The sequence below is a fragment of the Lethenteron reissneri genome, chromosome 50, assembly GCF_015708825.2.
Source record: "Lethenteron reissneri isolate LAM-NWPU_2019-01 chromosome 50, ASM1570882v1, whole genome shotgun sequence".
NCBI lineage: Eukaryota > Metazoa > Chordata > Hyperoartia > Petromyzontiformes > Petromyzontidae > Lethenteron > Lethenteron reissneri.
In genome coordinates, this window is record NC_083828.1 from 1,153,699 (window position 1) to 1,173,224 (window position 19,526).

The following is a 19,526-nucleotide window of genomic DNA, read 5'->3' on the forward strand; positions in this document are numbered from 1 at the left end:
CCTCTCTGCCTTCTCACAAATGACAGATCCTATTCTCATTAGTAATATCCATTTTGTTAATTATTTTTATGATGGCATTTTAATTTTAAACGAAAAATCTAAACCCATGTCATTTGTTCAAATAGAATAACCGTGTGTGCTGATTTTTTTGGCCACCATGTATATGACTCGGACTAACAGAAGCCTTATACAAAGATCCCCCGTATAGCCTTAACAGACTTTTGGGGCAAGCGTTGTCAGCGAAGGTGGTGGGTAGCCAGCACCACGCCTGGCCGCCTTTGTCTCCCCAGTGGCGCTGTTTACACATCGCACCAAGTCCCCATTAGAGGCTGAGTCGACCGAGGGCTCGAGACCGTTTCAGAGAATCGTCACTGGTGTTGGCTGCGAGTGCAACCCGAACTCGGAGAGAAGGGTTCGTAGCGCTGCGTAGCGCTAACCACAACATCCCCGCTCCCCACAACCACGACACAAGACTTATAGTGATCCATAGACTCACATTATAGACCCATTGATTTAAATAGAGACCTACAGACTCGCATAGCAACCCACAGACTCACATAGCAACCCACTCATATATAGACCCTACAGCCTAACATGTGACCTATAAACTATCATAGCGATCCACATACTTACATAGCAACTCAAATACTCGGATAAAGACCGAGAGACTCGCATTCTACCCTTGCGTGTGGCAGCGTGTCCAGGAGCTGAAAGCCAATGTGGAGGGGTGCTGGCCACAGCGAGTGGGCTTCAGGAGAGAGTTCCTGACGTTTTGCGGTTCCTCCTCCGTTGAAGGATCGTAGACTACAGTGGCTTACTATAGGTCCAATATGAATGAAACGTTGGTATAAGGTTGCACTGCTATTCGGGACTAATTACCAGAGAGAAAACCTGGCCATACTGATCAAATAGATAGCCTTCCAGGGTTTCCATTTCCGCAAAATAAAAAAACCGGAACACAATGGGAGGAAGTGAAAGAGGAATATCTCACAATGTCCGACTAGGGGAGAGCCACACGGCATCACGGGAAGGATTTATCCATATCCATTGAGCACAGTTGCACCTTTTGCAGTCAAAAATAATTAGCATTTTACGTTCGTGAAATTCAAATGGTTAAACTTTTAATTTCGCATTCGTTAAAGTTACAAAACAAGTTTGCTTGTAGTTGCATCGGCACGAGTTGCGTGCAGATTGTGAGAGCGAGTCGGATGATGCGAACCAGCAGTTCTCAACACGTGGGTCGGACTTGCAATTGCGACTCACCTTGGTTGGTCTCTCCGAGGTGTCACCTGGTTAAACAAAACACTGATCCTTTTAGAGGGCGGCACAGGCTGCAGATACCGTGCAGGAGATATTTCGAATGCGCGCGGGGAACGCCAGCGCCGTGCTGCGGCGACGAAACACAAAGTTGATGTGGGACGCCCAGGTGGCGAGATGTTAACTCCCTCCCCAATCATGCAGCAGGTCGTGGGTTCGATCCCTCCTAACCCTAGCACCTGTATATTTGGAGTTTGCCTGTTCTCTCCGTGGTCGTGTGGATACTTGTCCGGGTGCTGCGGTTTTTCCCTCCACGTGTATAAACACGCGTTTGAGAGTATTGGGATGCTATAAATTTACACGTGATAAGCCACTTCGTTGCGCTATCAATTGTGGCCAGATCGCTTCTGAAAAAGAGCTATAGAGTTCAGTGGGGGCCTTACCTGGTAAAAAAAAAGTTTAGTTTCGTACTCGACGCTCGTGGTGTTTGTGTGGGAGAGGACGCACTCGTGTCGGTGCGTCTGTATTCGGACTGGATTCGAAGGATCTTCCGCAGGCAGCGTTGATGGCACTTCTCGAGCACGTTGTCCGTGAAACATACTTTAAACCACAACATGAAACAATTGTCCAATTCATATGGGGTGGGGTGGGGGGTAGAATCCCAGTGGGTGCAGATACTCATTCACGCTAACCAAACACCCAAAACAGCAATTACAACAACACTTCAAACAAGATAACATAACATCTACGTTTTCAGGAAGGCGTTCGGGGGGGGGGGAGGCAGAGGGATAGATCAGAGGGAAAGCAGGGCGAGGATACGGCAGGCATGGGGAGACAATAGGAGGACGGGGGTAGTGAATAAAAGGGCAGGACAAGGGGAGAGAGAGGGATGAAGGAGGCACGGGGAACGTGAGGGGTTGGGGGGGGGGTGGCAGGGAAAAAGTGAGACTGGGGGAGGCCGTGGGTGGCAAATGAAGGCACTACAAAATCTGAGGGAAGCAGGGAAGTGCTGGAACAGAGTCGTGAGAAAACTGGACGAGACTTAAGGGAAGCGCGGGGAAGCAGTGAAGGGCTGCGTGAAGCAATGTGGGATGTAGAAAGACCTGGGTGGACGGGGGGAGAGGTATGGGAAGGCATGGGGAGGTCTGTGCCAATTGTCAGAGATGCAGGGTCAACACTTGGGGCCAAAGGGCAGGGGCCCGAGCTCTATATCCACTTCGGCCACGTGCAGGTCGCAGTGGCGCCGTGGCTTCCCGTGCCACGCCCTGTAGCTCTGCTGCTTGTGCTGCTCGTGACACCGGTTGTGCTGCTCGTTGTGCTTCGTGCTGTGGCCCTGCCCCTGTGGGGGATGCGCCCTCTGGGCCCCGTACTCCTCGGGGCCCCGCCAGTCCCTCCCCTTCATCTTCAGCCGCTCTTCCCCTCTCCGCCTGCTGCCCTGCCCCTGACCTTGCCCCTGCCCCTGCCCCCGCCGGCCGTCCCCTTGCCGCGCCTCGGCCCTCGCCTCGCTCCCGGCCCCCGCGGTCGCGTGGCCTCCCCAGCCGCGGCTCCGGCTTGCGTCGGACTCCGCCTGCCCGGCCCCACGCTCTGCGCGCTTCCTCGTCGAGTTCTTGGCGTCCTCGTAGAGCCGGTGGCGGGGGTCGGGCCCTCGCACCTCCCCCTCCTCCTGCTTCCTCTTCCCGTGCTCGGCGGCCGCGTCGCGCGCCTCCACGTAGAGCCGCTCCCACAGGTGCGAGCGCCGCCCCTCGGCCTCCAGCGCCACGGCCGCCGCGTCGCGCTCTCCGCGGGTGGTCGCGGAGGCCGCACGCTCCTCCCGCAGCTCCCGGTGGAGCCGGCGAACCTCGGCCTGCAGCCGGCGGCCCTCGGCCGCAAGCTCCCGCGCCGCCGCCCGTGCGGCCTCCTGCCCCTGCGCGGTGGCGGCCCCGGGGCCCTCCTGCTTCGCCGCCGCAGTGGATCGCCCGGCCTCTTGTCGTAGCTGGGCCAGCGTCGCTCGCAACGCGGCGTTCTCCTGGGACAGGGCCCCACGCTCGGCCTCCCAACGCCTGGCCATGGCGATCCCCTCGGCCTGCAGACGGTGACACACGTACAAAAGTCCCCCATGTAGCCTTAACAGACTGTTGAGAGAGATGTTGTCAGCGAGCACCTGTGAAGACAGGCTCAGCACACGAGGAGGTGGGTGGCCAGCACCACGCCCGGCCGCCTTCCTCTCCCAAGTGGCGATATTGGCACATCGCACCAGGTAATAATTTGAGGTTGAGTTGACCTATGGGTGGCCCAGGACCAGTTCAGATAATCGTCACAGGTGATGGCCGTGAGTGGGAATCAAACTTGGGTTACCGCTGCACTACCGCTCCCCACGTGCACCAACAAAGACACGTACACACACGCACACACATGCACATCGCGAATTCCAGTATGTGGCGGAGCCAGTCGACCGCCGTTCCCATTCCTTCTGCCTCCAGAAAGAGGTGTGAGTGTCCTCACTTGCGTGACAATGTGAGTGCGTGCGTGTCCGTGTGTGGGAGACCACATGTGAACACGTGTGTATGTGTGTGCACATGTCTACGTGTGCATATATGCGAGTATTAATGTGTGTGTATATACGTGTGCCCTGTCGGCCTTCATAGGTGCTCACTAACAGCACCTGCCCCAACAGTCTGTTAAAATGCCAACTGGGGGATCTTTATATGAATAAACATGTGTATGTGTGTATACATATGCCTGTGTGTAGACCTGCACCTCTAATTAGCACGGTTGGCTACATACGGTGCAAAAAAAGTTCAACCTAGATACACTTATGTGAGTATACATGTGTGTGTATATGTGTTTGTAAACGTGTGTACATGTGCGAGTGTGCGCGCGTGAGTTCACCATCACCTGCAGCTGGCGCTCGGTTGTCCCGAGCCGCTCGTTCTCCTGCACCAGCGCCCTCTGCCTCCCGCTCGCCACTGCTCACGCACGCACGGCCACACATGCAGGGGGCTCACAATGGCCGTGTCGGGGCACTGAGCCGGCACCACTGAAATCCTGGGTTCAAATCCAGTTTTTAGCCACCCGTGACGACTATACCGGGTTCTCAAATGTAGCGAAATGATGGGCTCAGACCAGTTGCCGATGGTCTCATATTGAGATCCATAGACTCACGTAGAGTCACGTAGACTCAGATGTATATAGACTCACTCAGACTAGAGTTGTGACTAAATTAGCTTCTCAAGTGCTGCGAGATGATGGTCTCAACCTGGTTACCAATGACTGCACGAAAAAATGACAATAAACAAACAGCAAATAAAATACTCAGAGACCACAGGGCACGCTGCTCTGTTAGCAAGCTCTGGTTACTACATCTGACTCAAAGCCGCAGACACGCATATCAGGCTGAGTGGACCTGGGGTTGGACGGTGTGGATGACCGACGACTGTGTGGATGGGGGCTGTGTGGTTGGGGGCTGTGTGGTTGGGGGCTGGGTGGTTCGGGGCTGTGTGGTGAGGGCTGGGTGGTTGGGGGCGGGGTGGTTGGGGGCTGGGTGGTGGGGGGTGAGGTGGTTAGGGGCAGGGTGGTTGGAGGCTGGGTGGTTGGGGGCTGGGTGGTTGGGGGCTGTGTGGTGGGGGCTGTGTGGTTGGGGGCGGGGTGGTTGCGGGTTGTGTGGTTGGGGACGGGGTGGTTGGAGGCTGGGTGGTTGGGGGCTGGGTGGTTGGGGGCAGGGTGGTTGGGGGCTGGGTGGTTGGGGGCGGGGTGGTTGGGGGCGGGGTGGTTGGGGGCGGGGTGGTTGGGGGCTGGGTGGTTGGGGGCGGGGTGGTTGGGGGCTGGGTGGTTGGGGGCTGGGTGGTTGGGGGCTGGGTGGTTGGGGGCTGGGTGGTTGGGGGCTGGGTGGTTGGGGGCTGTGTGGTTGGGGGCTGTGTGGTTGGGGGCTGGGTGGTTGGGGGCTGGGTGGTTGGGGGCGGGGTGGATGGGGGCTGGGTGGTTGGGGGCGGGGTGGTTGGGGGCTGTGTGGTTGGGGGCTGGGTGGTTGGGGGCTGTGTGGATGGGGGCTGGGTGGTTGGGGGCTGGGTGGTTGGGGGCTGGGTGGTTGGGGGCTGGGTGGTTGGGGGCTGTGTGGTTGGGGGCTGGGTGGTTGGGGGCTGTGTGGTTGGGGGCGGGGTGGTTGGGGGCTGGGTGGTTGGGGGCGGGGTGGATGGGGGCTGGGTGGTTGGGGGCTGGGTGGTTGGGGGCTGGGTGGTTGGGGGCTGGGTGGTGGGGGCTGGGTGGTTAGGGGCTGGTTGGTTGGGGGCTGTGTGGTTGGGGGCTGGGTGGTTGGGGGCGGGGTGGTGGGGGTTTGTGCCGCTCACCGTGGTTGCTCGCGACCACCAGGCCCAGCACCACGATGAGCGCGAGGGCGGGCACCAGCACCGTCAACGACGCGTCCGTGCCAGGCACGGTGCCCCCGGTGCCAGGTGCGGTGCCGTCGGCCAGCGCGGTGGGGAGTTGCCGGCGGGCGAGGCGTCGGCGCAGCCTGGGCACCATCGGACCGCTCCTGATTTCATCATCATCACATCGACCGAGCTTCTCCTGGTCCTCATCAGTGCTGGAGCCGGCGCCCGACGGGGCTGCAGGAGACGCAAGGGGAACCATCATCGCTCGGCTCCATCAACCCTCGTTATCCTTGTTACGATGGCAGGGGATCACTGCCCTCATCGAAACAACAGAGCGGACAGTGCAGGTTTCCGCACCTCTGGATGGTGAATGGTGACACCTCTCGTGGCCGTAGCGGTGACATTGACCCATTACGTACAACAAACGCGAGCCCACAACACGAGTGTTTGCACGTGCGATTGGACGCACGTGCCGTGAGCGCGTCTGTGTTGGTCACTCGTCTTTTCTAGGTATCGGCTCCCACGTGAGTGGCTCAGACGCTGCAGATCGCCGAACTAAACCCACCTCGCTCGCGCCCCAGGGGGAACGGGAAGCAGCCACGGATGCTTGAGGACCCCACGAGGGCATCCTCGCTGCCCGCCCGCGTGCCAGGCTCCGCAGATGCCTTGGGGTGGGAGGAGCGGGGAGCAGGGGGGTCCTGCAGGCCTGCCGAGGGTGACGGAACTGCGGAGTCGGGCATCTCCACGGGCGCCTCAGGGGAAGCGCGAGGACCCGGAACGTCGTCGAGCGCAGAGGGATCCAGCGCGAAGAGGTCATTGTTGTCGCTTCTGCTCACCTCCCGTGTCACCTCCTGGTTCACTTCCCCACACACCTCCTTCATTACCTCCATGCTCACCTCCCTTCTCACCTCCACCTCCTCCATCACCTCCCCTCCCACCCCCTCACTCACCTCACCTCTCTCCTCCCCGCTGAACTCCTCGCCGACCTCCTCACTCACTGCCTCTCTCACCATCTCACTCGCCTTCTCGCTCAACCCCCGTCTCACCTCCCCACTCACTTCCTCCATCTCATCACTCACCTCCTCCCTCATATTGCCACCGACTTCATCCCTCGCCTCATCTATCTCGTCTCTCACCTCCTCGCTCATCTTCACCTCCTCGCTCACGTTGGCTCCCTCTTCTTCCACCCTCTTCAACACCTTGTCCATTGGTTCACTTGTCTTGCTGCCCACCTCCTCCGCTATCTCGTTCACCTCCTCCTTCACCTCTTCAGGTCTGGCGGGTGGCTCCACCTGTTTTCGTTCACTCAGTTAGTGCTCCTCACCGTCACGTGAATGTGATATATGCAACGCTAATGTCCAAAATGTTTACATTTGAGATAAACAAGGCAAATAACTCGGAGCTATTTCAAACACATTTCATGTAAGCTCCGACTTGTCTTAGGGAGAGTCCAGGACACACAGCTTAGGTATGTGACTGTAAGATAGGATGTGCTGCTTTGTGTTTGATGGATGTGCTGTTTTGTGTTTGAAGGATGAGCCACAAGCTTAAGTGATAACATCTGGAAACACAGCACTTTGTTCTAACATATCACTCTCTGCTTTAATAGATGCTACTGTTAAACGTATGTAAGTTTCGAGTAAATATTACCCACGATTCAGCTGTTGTTACTGATGCTGCTGCTGCTACTGCTGTGGTTGCTGTGGTGATTGCCACTGCTGTTACTCACCGTGCACGTGGCCTCGTCGGGGACTCCGGGTTCCCCCACCCCCTCAGGGCCCTCACCCCCGGCTCCCGACGCCTCCCGGAGTTTCCCTTCCAGGAACCCTGCGAGACACAAACTCCTCGATCACTCCCAGTGTGGAGGGCGGCCGCAGCAGCGGTGGCACAAGTGAACGTGAACCAACACAACCGCAATCCTAGTCACCGTGGCGAGATGTTTACTTCCTTACTTGGTATACAGGAGGTCGTGGGTTCGATCCCGGAACCTCATGCCTGCATATGTAGTGACGTTAATGGTGTCACTATGGTGTTAGCGCTAGCCACTGTCACAAGAGTGCTACTGTGCGTCTGGAACCTCTCTCGAGGGCCAGGGTGAGTACGGCATGTGAGCGGGCCCTTGGGGGCATAGTCCTGGTGACGGCCTGAGAGAGGGCAAGTGAGGACGGGGTAGTCTGGGTGAACCCGAGAGGGCACGTGACCGGGACAAGGTAGCGAAGGGGGCTTGAGAGACACGTGATGCTCGGTCGGGATCCTTCAGGAGCATCAAGGGGCAGTCACCGGGAGAGTGTTTGTGGCTTTCTCTGGAATCAACCCTCGGCGCTACGTCTCTCCGATCTTCAGTCTTCGCTCGGCATCGTGGGTCAGTCAGTAACATCCTGACTGACCCACGATGCCGGTTATGTAGTTACCCTGTTGGGGTCTAGTTAGCGTGTGTACGTTGATGTAGTTCGCCCTGTTGGGGCTGTGTAAAAAATGTTTTGCCTCCAAGTCAAGTGTGTGCCTCCGTGAAGAACAACACATTTTTTTGTCGTTCGCATATTCTCCCCATGGTCGCGTGGATTTTTCTCAGGGTCCTCTGGGTTTCCCCTCCGCGTTTAGAAACAAAGCGCGTTTAGAGAATTAGGCTGTTAGAAATGACCACACGATAAGGAGCCGTCCGTAAATGACGTCACGCACCCGGGGGGGGGGGGGGGGAGTCAGACATTTGTGATGATGTGTGACGAGGGGAGGGGGGGTTTGAGAAATGTGATGTCACATCAAAATGTGCAACTTTAAATGAATATAGACAACACGTTCTACTTAATTAGACTTTTTAATACATATTTTCTCCTATAGCATCAGAGTGCAGCACCAAATTAAATACGCACTACAATGACAATAGTTTAAAGCGATTTGAAGCCTGTTTTATTTATTTGGGGGGGGGGGGGGCAGAGCTTTGTGACGTCATATTTGAGGGGGGTCTGAGTTTTTTTGACGCCGTGTGACGAAGGGTGGGGTCAAAGATCGTCAAAAATCGCGTGACGTCATTTATGGACGGCCCTGAAGCCACTTTGTTGAGCTATCATTGATTTCCAGGTCGCTTCTGAAATAGCTCAAGTGGGCCTTGCTAAAATAAAAATAGTTTAGTTTAATCCCAACTCCTCATTCAAACCCCTAAACCATAACCCATAACCCTAACTAAAAACCTTAACCCTAACCCCTCGCACTAAACGCGACCCCCTGATCTCGACCCATCATAACGCTGACCCCTGTGACCCCTGACCCCGCCAGGCAGGTGCGCGTCGTACCCCCCAGGGCGGCACCGCGCGGCGCCGTCTTAGCGCCGTCTCCCTGGGGGCCGCCGCAGGGGCCGCGCCGGCGGCTCCACTCGGCACCCACGCACCCCTCGTCCAGGCCCTGCACCACACGCGGGAGGACACACGGGAGGCCACGGGTCAGCGCCTCTCCCCCCCCCCTCCACCTGGACGTTAATGAAACCCGCGCCGTCCGCTGTGGAAATCGTGGCCGTTGCGTCAGGGGGCCGAGCCGACGCGCAGCGGGGTCCGTGGCGGAGTATCGGGGAAGTTCGCCCCCCCCCGCGGGTCATCTCGCCACACGGGTCCCCCTCACCCCTGTGGCCCCTCACACCAGCGGGCTCCCATCAACACGCGGGTCTCCACCCCACGAGGGGTCCCCCCCTCACCTCGCGGCTCAGCAGAGTCCACCCGCTCGAGTCGCTGTCGCTCTCCGAAGTCGACATCGCGGCGGCGGTGGAGGCCAGACCTGAGGTCGGGGTCAACAAGGAACTCAGTGAGTGTACTTTGTGTGGCTGCACGTGTATCGGCGTGTTCACGTGTTATTCAGATTTAGCTCGAAACACAAAAGGCGGCGAGTGTTCCCCGCGTTCGCTCGACTCCGACCCGCCCGCCGTCCCCACGAGCCGCGTGTTCACGTGGCAAGCCACCAACACCGAACACCCGAGTTCGACTCTCACGCTCACGGACAACGACAGCGGCGAACATCTGAATGATGCGCTGCGTAAACAATGGGGAGACAAAGGCGACCGTGCGTGCAGCTGGCCACCGTGCCGGCTTATCAACACCCCCCCCCACCCCCCACTTAGTATGTTGGGATAGGTCGTCGTTGTTAACGGGCATCAACCCCGCACGCGTCTCACCCTGCGTGACCCCCACAGTCCCACGAGCTGAACTTGTCACTCCGTCTCCTCCGTGGACGTCTCAGGCCGTCGTTGGGCTCGCCCCTCCCCCCGCTCGCCCCTCCCCCCGCTCGCCCCTCCCCCCGCTCGCCCCTCCCCCCGCTCGCCCCTCCCCCCGCTCGCCCCTCCCCCCGCTCCCCCCCCCCCCTGCTCGCCCCTCCCCCTGCTCGCCCCCCCCCCGCTCGCCCCCCCCCCGCTCGCCCCCCCCCCCGCTCGCCCCCCCCCGCTCGCCCCTCCCCCCGCTCGCCCCTCCCCCCGCTCGCCCCCCCCCCCCTGCTCGCCCCCCCCCCTGCTCGCCCCTCCCCCTGCTCGCCCCCCCCCCTGCTCGCCCCTCCCCCTGCTCGCCCCCCCCCCTGCTCGCCCCTCCCCCTGCTCGCCCCTCCCCCTGCTCGCCCCCCCCCTGCTCGCCCCTCCCCCTGCTCACCCCCCCCCCTGCTCGCCCCTCCCCCTGCTCGCCCCCCCCCCTGCTCGCCCCTCCCCCTGCTCGCCCCTCCCCCTGCTCGCCCCCCCCCTGCTCGCCCCCCCCCTGCTCGCCCCCCCCCTGCTCGCCCCCCCCCCTGCTCGCCCCCCCCCTGCTCGCCCCTCCCCCTGCTCGCCCCCCCCCATGCTCGCCCCCCCCCCTGCTCGCCCCTCCCCCTGCTCGCCCCCCCCCTGCTCGCCCCCCCCCCTGCTCGCCCCTCCCCCTGCTCGCCCCCCCCCTGCTCGCCCCTCCCCCTGCTCGCCCCCCCCCTGCTCGCCCCTCCCCCTGCTCGCCCCCCCCCCTGCTCGCCCCCCCCCTGCTCGCCCCCCCCCCTGCTCGCCCCTCCCCCTGCTCGCCCCCCCCCCTGCTCGCCCCTCCCCCTGCTCGCCCCCCCCCCCTGCTCGCCCCCCCCCTGCTCGCCCCCCCCCCTGCTCGCCCCTCCCCCTGCTCGCCCCCCCCCTGCTCGCCCCTCCCCCTGCTCGCCCCTCCCCCTGCTCGCCCCCCCCCCTGCTCGCCCCTCCCCCTGCTCGCCCCCCCCCTGCTCGCGCCTTTGTTTACTTGCAAATGCAAATCGCCTCGGCCTGGCCGCGCGCGAACCCCCGACGCTTTCCTAGCCGCCCTACCGGGAGAACCCTCACCGATGCCGGCAGGCCGAGCCAGACCCGAGGCAGGTGCGGGTGGTCGTGGGAGGGGGGAGTTGTTTAACGGAGCGGCTTGCGCGCCTTCGCGGAGCGGTGGGATGGATGGGGGACCCCGACGTCGCCGCCGTCGCGCGTCTGAGCTCGGATCGCGTCTCCTCCTCCTCCTCGCCTCCCCCGGGCTGCGGGTAACATGCAGTGAGGCGCCGCGGGTCACGTGGCCGCGAGTTACGTCACCGCGGGGCAGACCCACCCCTGCCCCCCCCCCCATTCCCCCCACCTCCGCCCCCTATTCCCCTCCTCGCCCACCCCCCCAAATTCCCCCCTCCCATTCCCCCCCCCCTGCTCCATATGCCCCCTCCCCCACGTCGTCATGGCAACCAAATGTAAACATTGAGTCACGTGACCCCGCCGGCTGAACACGGCGAACTCAACTATTACACTCATCTGAGACTGCGGACGATGACGACTGAAGTCGTTACCCTAGCCTCCACGGTACAAGTAAGACGCCCGGTGTCAGTAACGTGATGCAAATCTGGGTCACACGCACGCAGCAGTATCAGCAGCAGCAATAGCAGTAGCAGCAGCAGTAGCAGCATCAGCAGCAGCAGCAATAGCAGTGAGATGCTTCAGGAGCTCTATGCCACTGTCGAGGCTACTGCTGCTGCTGCTGTAGCTGCTACTGCTGCTACTGCTGCTGTAGCTGCTGCTGCTGCTGTAGCTGCTACTGCTGCTACTGCTGCTGTAGCTGCTGCTGCTGCTGCTGCTGCCACTACGAGAGGGCTTCAGCAGACAGAGAGAGTCCGTGTCGTGTCGCTCTTCCTCAACCTCCTCCTCTGTTGGTGGAGCGCAGCCCGCAGTGGGTTCGCTGTGTGGCCCATAGCTTGGGCAGCATGGCCACAGTCTCACCACTGGCTTGTCTATAAAGTATCTCTGTGTGTCTTCTATGAGTCCCTGTGTGTCTCTATGAGTCTCTGTATGTATCTGCGTGTCTGTATGGGGTTACTTCATGGTCCATAGCTCGGGGCTGCATGTCCACAATCGCCTGGTTTATCTTTCATGTATTCAACCCATGAAGATGTTGCGCGTCAGCCTGTTGTTGATGGTTTGGTGCGGTTCATGGTCACACCACCAGTGTCTGTGAGGAGGAATGTCAAAGCCAGGAGGTGCGATGATGTGAGGGTCTCGAATGAGGCGTTTCTCCTCAACGTCCGTGTTGTTCAACCGCCTTCTTCTGCCCGCCGGTCCCCATGAGCACGGCTGCCGCGTCCCGGTCTGCAGGCCGCGATGATGTCGGACGCGGGCACGGGGCCGGCCGGGCCGGGCCTCGGCAGCCCGAGCCCGGGCAACCCGGTGTTCACGGTGCGCGCCGGGGCCACGCTGCCCGCCTCCTCGCTCTACCGCACCACGGCGCACGACTACGGCGCCCTGAGCCCCGGGCCCGAGGCGGCGCCCTGCGTGCACCGCCCCGCGTCGCAGCGCTTCTCGCGGCACCTCGGGGAGTGTGGGATGCCCCGCGACCGGGCCCTCAACACCACCCTGGACCGCAGCCGCGTCATCGACCACCCCAACCTCCAGCACACGCTCTGAGGCCTCCTGGGGCCAGGGGTTGGGCGATGTGGGACCGGGTCATCTTGACATCTGGGTCACCTTGAGACTGAGTTACTTTGAGTCTTGGCCATCTTGAGACTGGGTCATCTTGAGACTGGGTCACCTTGAGACTGGGTCACCTTGAGACTGAGTTACTTTGAGTCTTGGCCATCTTGAGACTGGGTCATCTTGAGACTGGGTCACCTTGAGACTGGGTCACCTTGAGACTGAGTTACTTTGAGTCTTGGCCATCTTGAGACTGGGTCATATACTGAGTCACCTTGAGACTGGGTCATCTTGAGACTGAGTTACTTTGAGTCTTGGCCATCTTGAGACTGGGTCATATACTGAGTCACCTTGAGACTGGGGCATTATGAGGTAAGATGACTATGCGAGCCCTGGATGGTGTCCTCGGAGCTTGCAAGCGTCCTCCCCCAGATCCTCATTCTGAGGGTCCAGTTTGAAGCCAACTCAAGAGTCCACGGATGGGATCACACACGCACCTGTAATGACGGGCAGTCGTCCATACAGACCGGCTGTAACGTGATTTGTCGACAATACGTGGTTGTAAACAATTTGCTGAATTGTCGTGATTCAGGCTCATGATTCGATTCAAGAGTCGATTCATTGTAATACACAAACACATACTAGTTACGCATGTACATGCAAAGACAATGACCCCCCGTGTCGCCTTAACAGTGTTGGGGCAAGTGCTGCTAGCGAACACTTATGAAGGCTGGCACGGCACGCAACGAGGTGGATGGCCAACCCTACCACCTTTGTATCCCCAAAGTTGATGATTATACACCCCACCAAGGTACTTATTTCAGGCTGAGTCGACCTAGTGGAGGCTCATAACCGGTTAAAATATTCGCCACTGTTATTGGTTAGCTAACTACTACATCACTACACGGACACACATACGCAGACATTTTAGAGGTCCTGGGCTTAATTCCCAGTTTGAGTGATGCGTGATTAAGCTATTTTGTTGTGTGTAGTGAGGTTTAAGTACCGGCCCGGTTGCCCCTTATCTGTAAAAAAAGAAAGAACATGAACTAAATGTGTTTTTTATTTAATTCACCTGAGCCAGGCCTGAGGGATAACATGTATAAATACATGTAGTTGTGTTTTTTGCGCAATTATACTGTTTCATAGGATATTAATAAAGGCCATTGCTCGAAACGTCGCCTATTAAATCATGTATTTTCCATTTAAGGCCACAGTGTTATGATTGACGAATGTGTTGACTTTTTTGTTTTGTTATTTGTGCCTTTGCACCACTGCTAAGGCAGTGGCAACAGCAACATCACCACGGAAATATTCGTAACACCGTGGTGAATGCAGCGCCTGCAATGGCCACAGGAGCCACGTGAATCCATAATGAATATATCACGTGTGTGTGTTGAACCTCTTTCGCACCGTACGTAACCAACCGTGCTAATCGGAATTGACCCCTCCACCGGCACTGCACACGAGGGGGTGGGTGGTCAGCACTACGCTCGGCCGCCTTTGTTTTCCCAGTGGCGATGTTTTCACATCGCACCAGGTACTCATTTGAGGCTAAGATGACGTAGGGGAGGCCCAGAACCAGTTCAGATAATCGTCACTGGTGTTGGTCGTGGGCGGGAATCAAACTCGGGTAGTTGGGTTCATAGCGCAGCACGCTAATCGCTCCCCAATCCCCCCCCCCCCCCCCCACACACACACATACACACTGTGCTGGCCATGAGGAACATTTGACCATACTTCACCACGCTGGTCAGTGAGTGTCGATGGCCGCAATGGAGCATAGAACAAGGGATGTTGCGATGTTGACCACTACTGCCCACAACAAACTTCGCCGACGCGCTTCCGCCAGGATATTTGTCGTAGTATTTTATATCGGTGTGTAATGTTTGAGAAGCAAAAAATATTTGATTCCTACTCAGACCAAAAGGATACATTAGTTCATGGGCCAGAATAGAAATTGGTACCACCAAAGGTAGGAAAACTAAAGTCGTCTCGATTGATTTACAGGGCCACTAAGAGTGAATTTACTTGATAACTGCACTCATTTGACATGATCATTACATAATTCACTTGTATTGGCCACATAAAGATATTTGAGCCGCTAAAGCTATGTCACCTCAGGTGATATCGACAATGAAAAATATCTGGTCTAGGCTCACGGACGAATATGGTATATCAAGAACAAAATCTATTGATTTAAATTGATGAATCTAAGCATAATTACCATCGCTTTTACGTAATAATAAGCAATGACTGGGTTGTCTTCCAGCTGAAGGTGAATGATTGGTTTCAATAATGTATCTTGGACAGGAATTACTGTGAGGGGATGAGGGATGAACTGCCCAGTGATCGGCAGTGGTGACGTTTCAGCACCGCGGACAGCTACCACTGAGTTGTGCATGGGCGCTAGCCAGGGTGCTGAAGGCCGCCGTATCGACGGTGGAGTGGGTTGCACCGTGGATAGCTACCGCTGGGTGTGGATGAGCACGAGCCAAGGTGCTGATCGAGGAGGCTGCCAGGATGCTGAGTGTCGCCGTGTAGATGGTGGAGTGGGTTGTTGTTTTGCCCATTAGCACGTCACATGTGCTGATAGGATTGCCAATGCTGTGGAAAATCTGGCCACTTTTCGCTGAAAAACAAATAGGAGCAGATGTTGCTCTCTCCTTCTCTCTCTCTCTGTCTCCCTTTCCAACCCCCTTTATAATCACTCTCATTTCTCTCGCTCTCTCAACAAAACTCTCACGACTGGCAGCCTTGCCAGACTTACATGTAAGCGCCACGGTGGCGATATGTTAACTACCTCACCTGGTATGCAGGAGGTCGTGGCATTGATTCCGACCCTGACGCCTGAATATTTGGAGTTTGCATGTTCTCCCCGTGGTCACGTGGATTTTTCTCTAGGTCTCCCAGTGTTTCCCTCCACGTTCAAAAACATGCGTTTATAGTAAGTATGTTGAAATTATTTTGCACCGTAGTAGCCAACCATGATCATCGTAGGTGCGCGGGAAGGACAACAAACTAGATACAAACATCTATTTTAAAGAAATTAGTGTTCAATCTAGCCCCATCGTTGAGCTATAATTTGTGGCCAGGTCGCTTCTGAAAAGAGGAATATATCTCAGTGGGCCTTACATGGTCAAATACAAAGTAAAAAACAAACATAGCGCACGTACAGCCCCTTTGTAAATCAACTGCTGAATGAAAGCCTCCCCACGCGGTGCGGATAGCGAGAGTTATTTACCCATACCTCACCGTACTGCTCAGTGCGGGTTGGTGAAGGTGGGGAGCATGGATGTCGGAGCAATTTGACAAAATACCTACACGACGACCTAAACCATACATAAATAAACATGAATCAATAACACAACGCTATGCAATAGCCCATGATGAGCTGTCGAGGAACATTGTAACTCAAGAGAGAGGCCCGAACACTCTTTGACCTCACACGGGCCCGAGGGTGAGATGTCACAATTGTCCAAGAGGTTTCTCACTCATTCGAGCGCCCATCTTCTGTTGAGGGCACCCCGAGCCAGCGGTGGAAATTCCACATTCATACGGCGGGAGTTAGTACATCGAGTGCAATCAACTGTTGAATTCCCACGCATAATTGTAATGAACGGCCTTTCCAGTCCCAAAAACATTTCCACGCTGAGTCTCAAGGCAGCAGCCACGCGGTGAGCCGGCAACTACCAACAATTGCCCAGACTATGCCGTCCTCTATGTATCAAGATGTTATCGGCCACTGAACGAGTTGTTTATAATATGTGGTAAGGAACCAGAGCATCTGGAGAAACCCCACGCGTGCGAGGAAGAAACACTCTATCCCATACGGACAGAACAAGTGGAGTCCACGTATATGCTCGCTGGAATTCAGTTGGAAGTTATTCCGCACTCTGCTGTGCTGCCTTCTCCGGGCTAGTCAGGGTGTGGCTCTTCCTCGGCGCCCACGCAAAGGGAGTTTCGCAACTTCTACGAGCGATCCGCCAACCCTCGCTGCATCCACCCTGCTGGATCACCGGCGTGCATAGCCACCACCGTACGGCTCATAGAGCTCTGCACAGTCGGATTCAATCATCAAATCCTCCAGGATAAATACATATTATGATAATTAAATACGGATTCTGAATCATGTAATGGTGATATCCTGTCCACCTCTCAGCTGAGCTCTCAGCCGAGGCCTACAACGCCGAGAGATTCCCGGGCAATGAACATGCTCAGGCCGGCTTAGCTTCTGAGATCAGAGGCATCGTTGAACCGGCTGAGCACTTGCATGGGAGGCTGCATGAAAATAACAGGTGTTACAGGCTTGGGTAGGCGAGCTGATCGGTAGGTGTGGAGTTCAGCCATGTGTTCTATATATCTGCGTGGAGTCCTGCGTATTACCTCCCGGCATGCATGGGATTTTCTCCATGCACTCACTCTGGTTTCATTCTGACACGCCAACCACTCATGTAATGAACACAAAGCAGGAACCTGCTAAAAAAAATGCCAGAGTCAGCAAAGCTTTCCTGGATAAACAAAGGACGTGAATACTATTATTGTATACTGGAGTGGACATACATTAGATGATGATGGCGCCTTCATTCAGCAGTGGAGAGAGAATATAATGATGATGGCAATAAGGTCTGGCTGCACACAGGATTGAACACGCACGAGAGGACAGTCACCGCGGAGATGGAGCGATGTGATCAGATCGCGTGTGTATGAGCTAGGTTTGATTGTTACATCACGTTACCCGCTTTGGGAGGAAGGTCTTCATCCAATCCAGCAGTGGATAGATCATGGCTGATGATGAGGGCTGGTTGCCAAGACAATTCGGTAGACACAGCTGTGAGTGGTGCGGAGCGCGGGGGGTGGTGGGGGGTGCAGGTGAGGAAACAGAGGAGGTGAGGAAACAGAGGGAGTGGGGAGTGGGGTGCAGGCAGTCAGGTGTGCGCGGTCTTCTTCTGCCCACAAACCCTCCCCTCCCCCGCCCCCCCCCGCCCCTTCGCGTGTGCACTCCGCCTATTTGTTGAGCAAATAAATGAGGTAAATAATGAAATAAAGCACCCACAAGAGTAATTGCTACTGCCCCCGCCTGATTGCTTTCCAAACCGGCAGCTTTGATCGGATGATTCGGTTGTTGGGTTTGGATTGTGGGCAGGGCCGGATTTAGGGGGGGGGCAAGAAAGGGGGGACATTTGTCCAGGGCGCAAAGTACTCCACCGAGTCACGGAAGTAAAATATAAGACACATTTCAGTTCCTAATTAAGAAGAGAAGGTGAAGGCGCAGCCCCTGCAATTGCTCGCTCAAGTCACTGCTGGCGGAAGGGGGTCACTGCTGGCGGAAGGGGGCCTCCGCTACTCGAGGGGGATTTGCGGCCTAACTCTTCCACACTGGCCAAGACGTCTTGGAAGGAGGTGGGAGTAGCTCACACTTTACCCCGCCACACGACGAGACCTGCCCGATTAAATGGCTGTGGTGAACACAACAATGATCACGGCTGCATGGACAGATGCAGGCGGGGCGCGGGGGGGGGGGGATTTCAGAAACCTGCTCCATCGTTTCGGCTGCCGCGTCGGAAGATCGAAATCGAGTCGGCGACCTCTGCATTGAAAGTTCGCCGTGCGAGCCATCACGGCACGTCGACAGCACCCCCGCTATGATTGTGATAGTGAAGTATGGGAATTGACGGCAGGAACTTCTTGACGGGAACACACTTTTTATTAAATCTTTACGTGTCAAAATACAACGTGTGGTCTCCTTTCTTCCGACTTCACACTCCACTAATCTCGTGTAAACTCTAGGCATCTGGCTACACACGATACCCTTCACTCGTGTAGACCCTATGCCTCTGGCTACACAATACACTCGACTCGTGTAGACCCTATGTCCCTGGCTACACACAATGCATTCGGCTCGTGTAGACCTTATGCCTATGGCTACACACACTACACTCGCCTCTGGGTTACACAGAGTCCCGGTCCCGTTAGGACAGCGGGACTAGGTACCGCAGGGCCCTAGGTCTTCATCCCCGTCTTCATTCTTCGCTGGTTACACACTGCCCTCACGCCTGTGTGCATCCCCTTTTATAGCCCCTGCTCACGAGAGACGGAGCTGATGCGTACGTCGACGTGAGCATCGCTCCTTAGTGAACCAATCACGACGCACTCTCTCTACGATCCGTTTTCCCCAGCGCGTGTTAACGCTACTCCGCCAATCACACCGCGCTGCCACCCGGTCACTCCCTCTCAGCGCGTCACCGGCCCACAGCCAATCATTACCCCGTAACCCACGACCCCGCGCTGACCCCTGATCCTCCACCGTCAGCGCGCGTCACCACATACACAGCCAATCATTACTCGCTGGCATACGATCCCTCATCCCAGCGCGTATCACCTCTACATCACCCCCTCCCACATAGCTTGCAGCCGGCCCGGCTGTTAACCAACAACACAACCTAACGACAACGCAGTAATAAAGAAACCCCACCCCCCCCGTGTGCCCCGTAACGCAACAACAACAACACAACAACAACACTTAAATAAGAAGCAATATACAGCCCGACGAACAATACAGTAAAAGCGAACACCGTAAAACGAACACACCAAGTGTCACTCCGACTAAACGCAGTGCCGAGGCGCTCCGGCTGCCTCGACTCCTCACGTGGTAGGTCACACAAAGTAGCGCGACCTAGCGCGAGTCCGTCTGGCCGGTCCGTCGTATGGGACGGGACGTTGGCGACCGTCCGGTGGCTCCGGCCGCTCAAGATCCGGCCGCCGGTGGTCGGCAGCTGTCAGTTCCGAGACACCGGGGTTTGCAGGGACGACTTGGGGCCTTGGTCGTCGTCCAGCCGAGGTCCCATGGCGCGCTGACGTGGGGCGCGGCAACCGGAGGCCACGTGGCCCCGGAGGCCGCAGTTATAGCAGGTGATGACAGTCGTCGGAGATCTCGGTTGCTCCAGCTTGCGGGCCGCTCGCAGAGGCGAACGACCCCCCGACCTCCAGTCCCCCGGTCGTCCCGCGATGAACGCCTCCTCTCGTGGGCT

At 57.2% G+C, this 19,526-nt stretch overlaps 2 protein-coding genes across 5 annotated transcripts; one reads left to right on the forward strand and one right to left on the reverse strand.

Annotated features, from left to right (window-relative positions):
- Nucleotides 1-964: 964 nt before the first annotated feature.
- Nucleotides 965-9,819, reverse strand: LOC133355064 (uncharacterized). The gene is made up of 8 exons (XM_061572340.1): nt 9,763-9,819; nt 9,289-9,368; nt 8,894-9,002; nt 7,333-7,430; nt 6,169-6,895; nt 5,580-5,837; nt 4,132-4,202; nt 965-3,319 (listed from the first exon to the last, which is right to left on the reverse strand). The coding sequence occupies exons 2-8, from the start codon at nt 9,343-9,345 to the stop codon at nt 2,429-2,431; spliced, it is 2,211 nt and encodes a 736-aa protein (XP_061428324.1). The 5' UTR covers nt 9,346-9,368; nt 9,763-9,819; the 3' UTR covers nt 965-2,428.
- A 1,481-nt stretch (nt 9,820-11,300) lies between these two features.
- Nucleotides 11,301-13,675, forward strand: LOC133355101 (piercer of microtubule wall 2 protein-like). 4 transcript variants are annotated; one of them, XM_061572398.1, is made up of 2 exons: nt 11,301-11,400; nt 12,181-13,675. In XM_061572398.1, exons 1-2 carry the CDS (start codon nt 11,362-11,364, stop codon nt 12,487-12,489), a joined length of 348 nt encoding a protein of 115 aa, XP_061428382.1. In that variant the 5' UTR covers nt 11,301-11,361; the 3' UTR covers nt 12,490-13,675. The 4 variants fall into 4 exon arrangements, with proteins under 4 accessions (XP_061428382.1, XP_061428385.1, XP_061428383.1 ...); XM_061572401.1 differs by having other exon boundaries at nt 11,323-11,400; nt 12,155-13,675; XM_061572399.1 differs by having other exon boundaries at nt 11,328-11,394.
- Nucleotides 13,676-19,526: the final 5,851 nt, after the last annotated feature.

Bases quoted from the DNA above. Each gene is read 5' to 3' on its own strand.
- LOC133355101 (XM_061572398.1), top strand. From the start codon at position 11,362: ATGACGACTGAAGTCGTTACCCTAGCCTCCACGGTACAA. The intron at 11,401-12,180 runs GTAAGACGCCCG...CCCGGTCTGCAG, and splicing joins CCCTAGCCTCCACGGTACAA to GCCGCGATGATGTCGGACGC.
- LOC133355064 (XM_061572340.1), bottom strand. From the start codon at position 9,345: ATGTCGACTTCGGAGAGCGACAGCGACTCGAGCGGGTGGACTCTGCTG. The intron at 7,431-8,893 runs GTACGACGCGCA...TGTGTCTCGCAG, and splicing joins GCGCGGTGCCGCCCTGGGGG to GGTTCCTGGAAGGGAAACTC. The intron at 4,203-5,579 runs GTGAGCGGCACA...GTGCGTGAGCAG, and splicing joins GGTGGTCGCGAGCAACCACG to TGGCGAGCGGGAGGCAGAGG.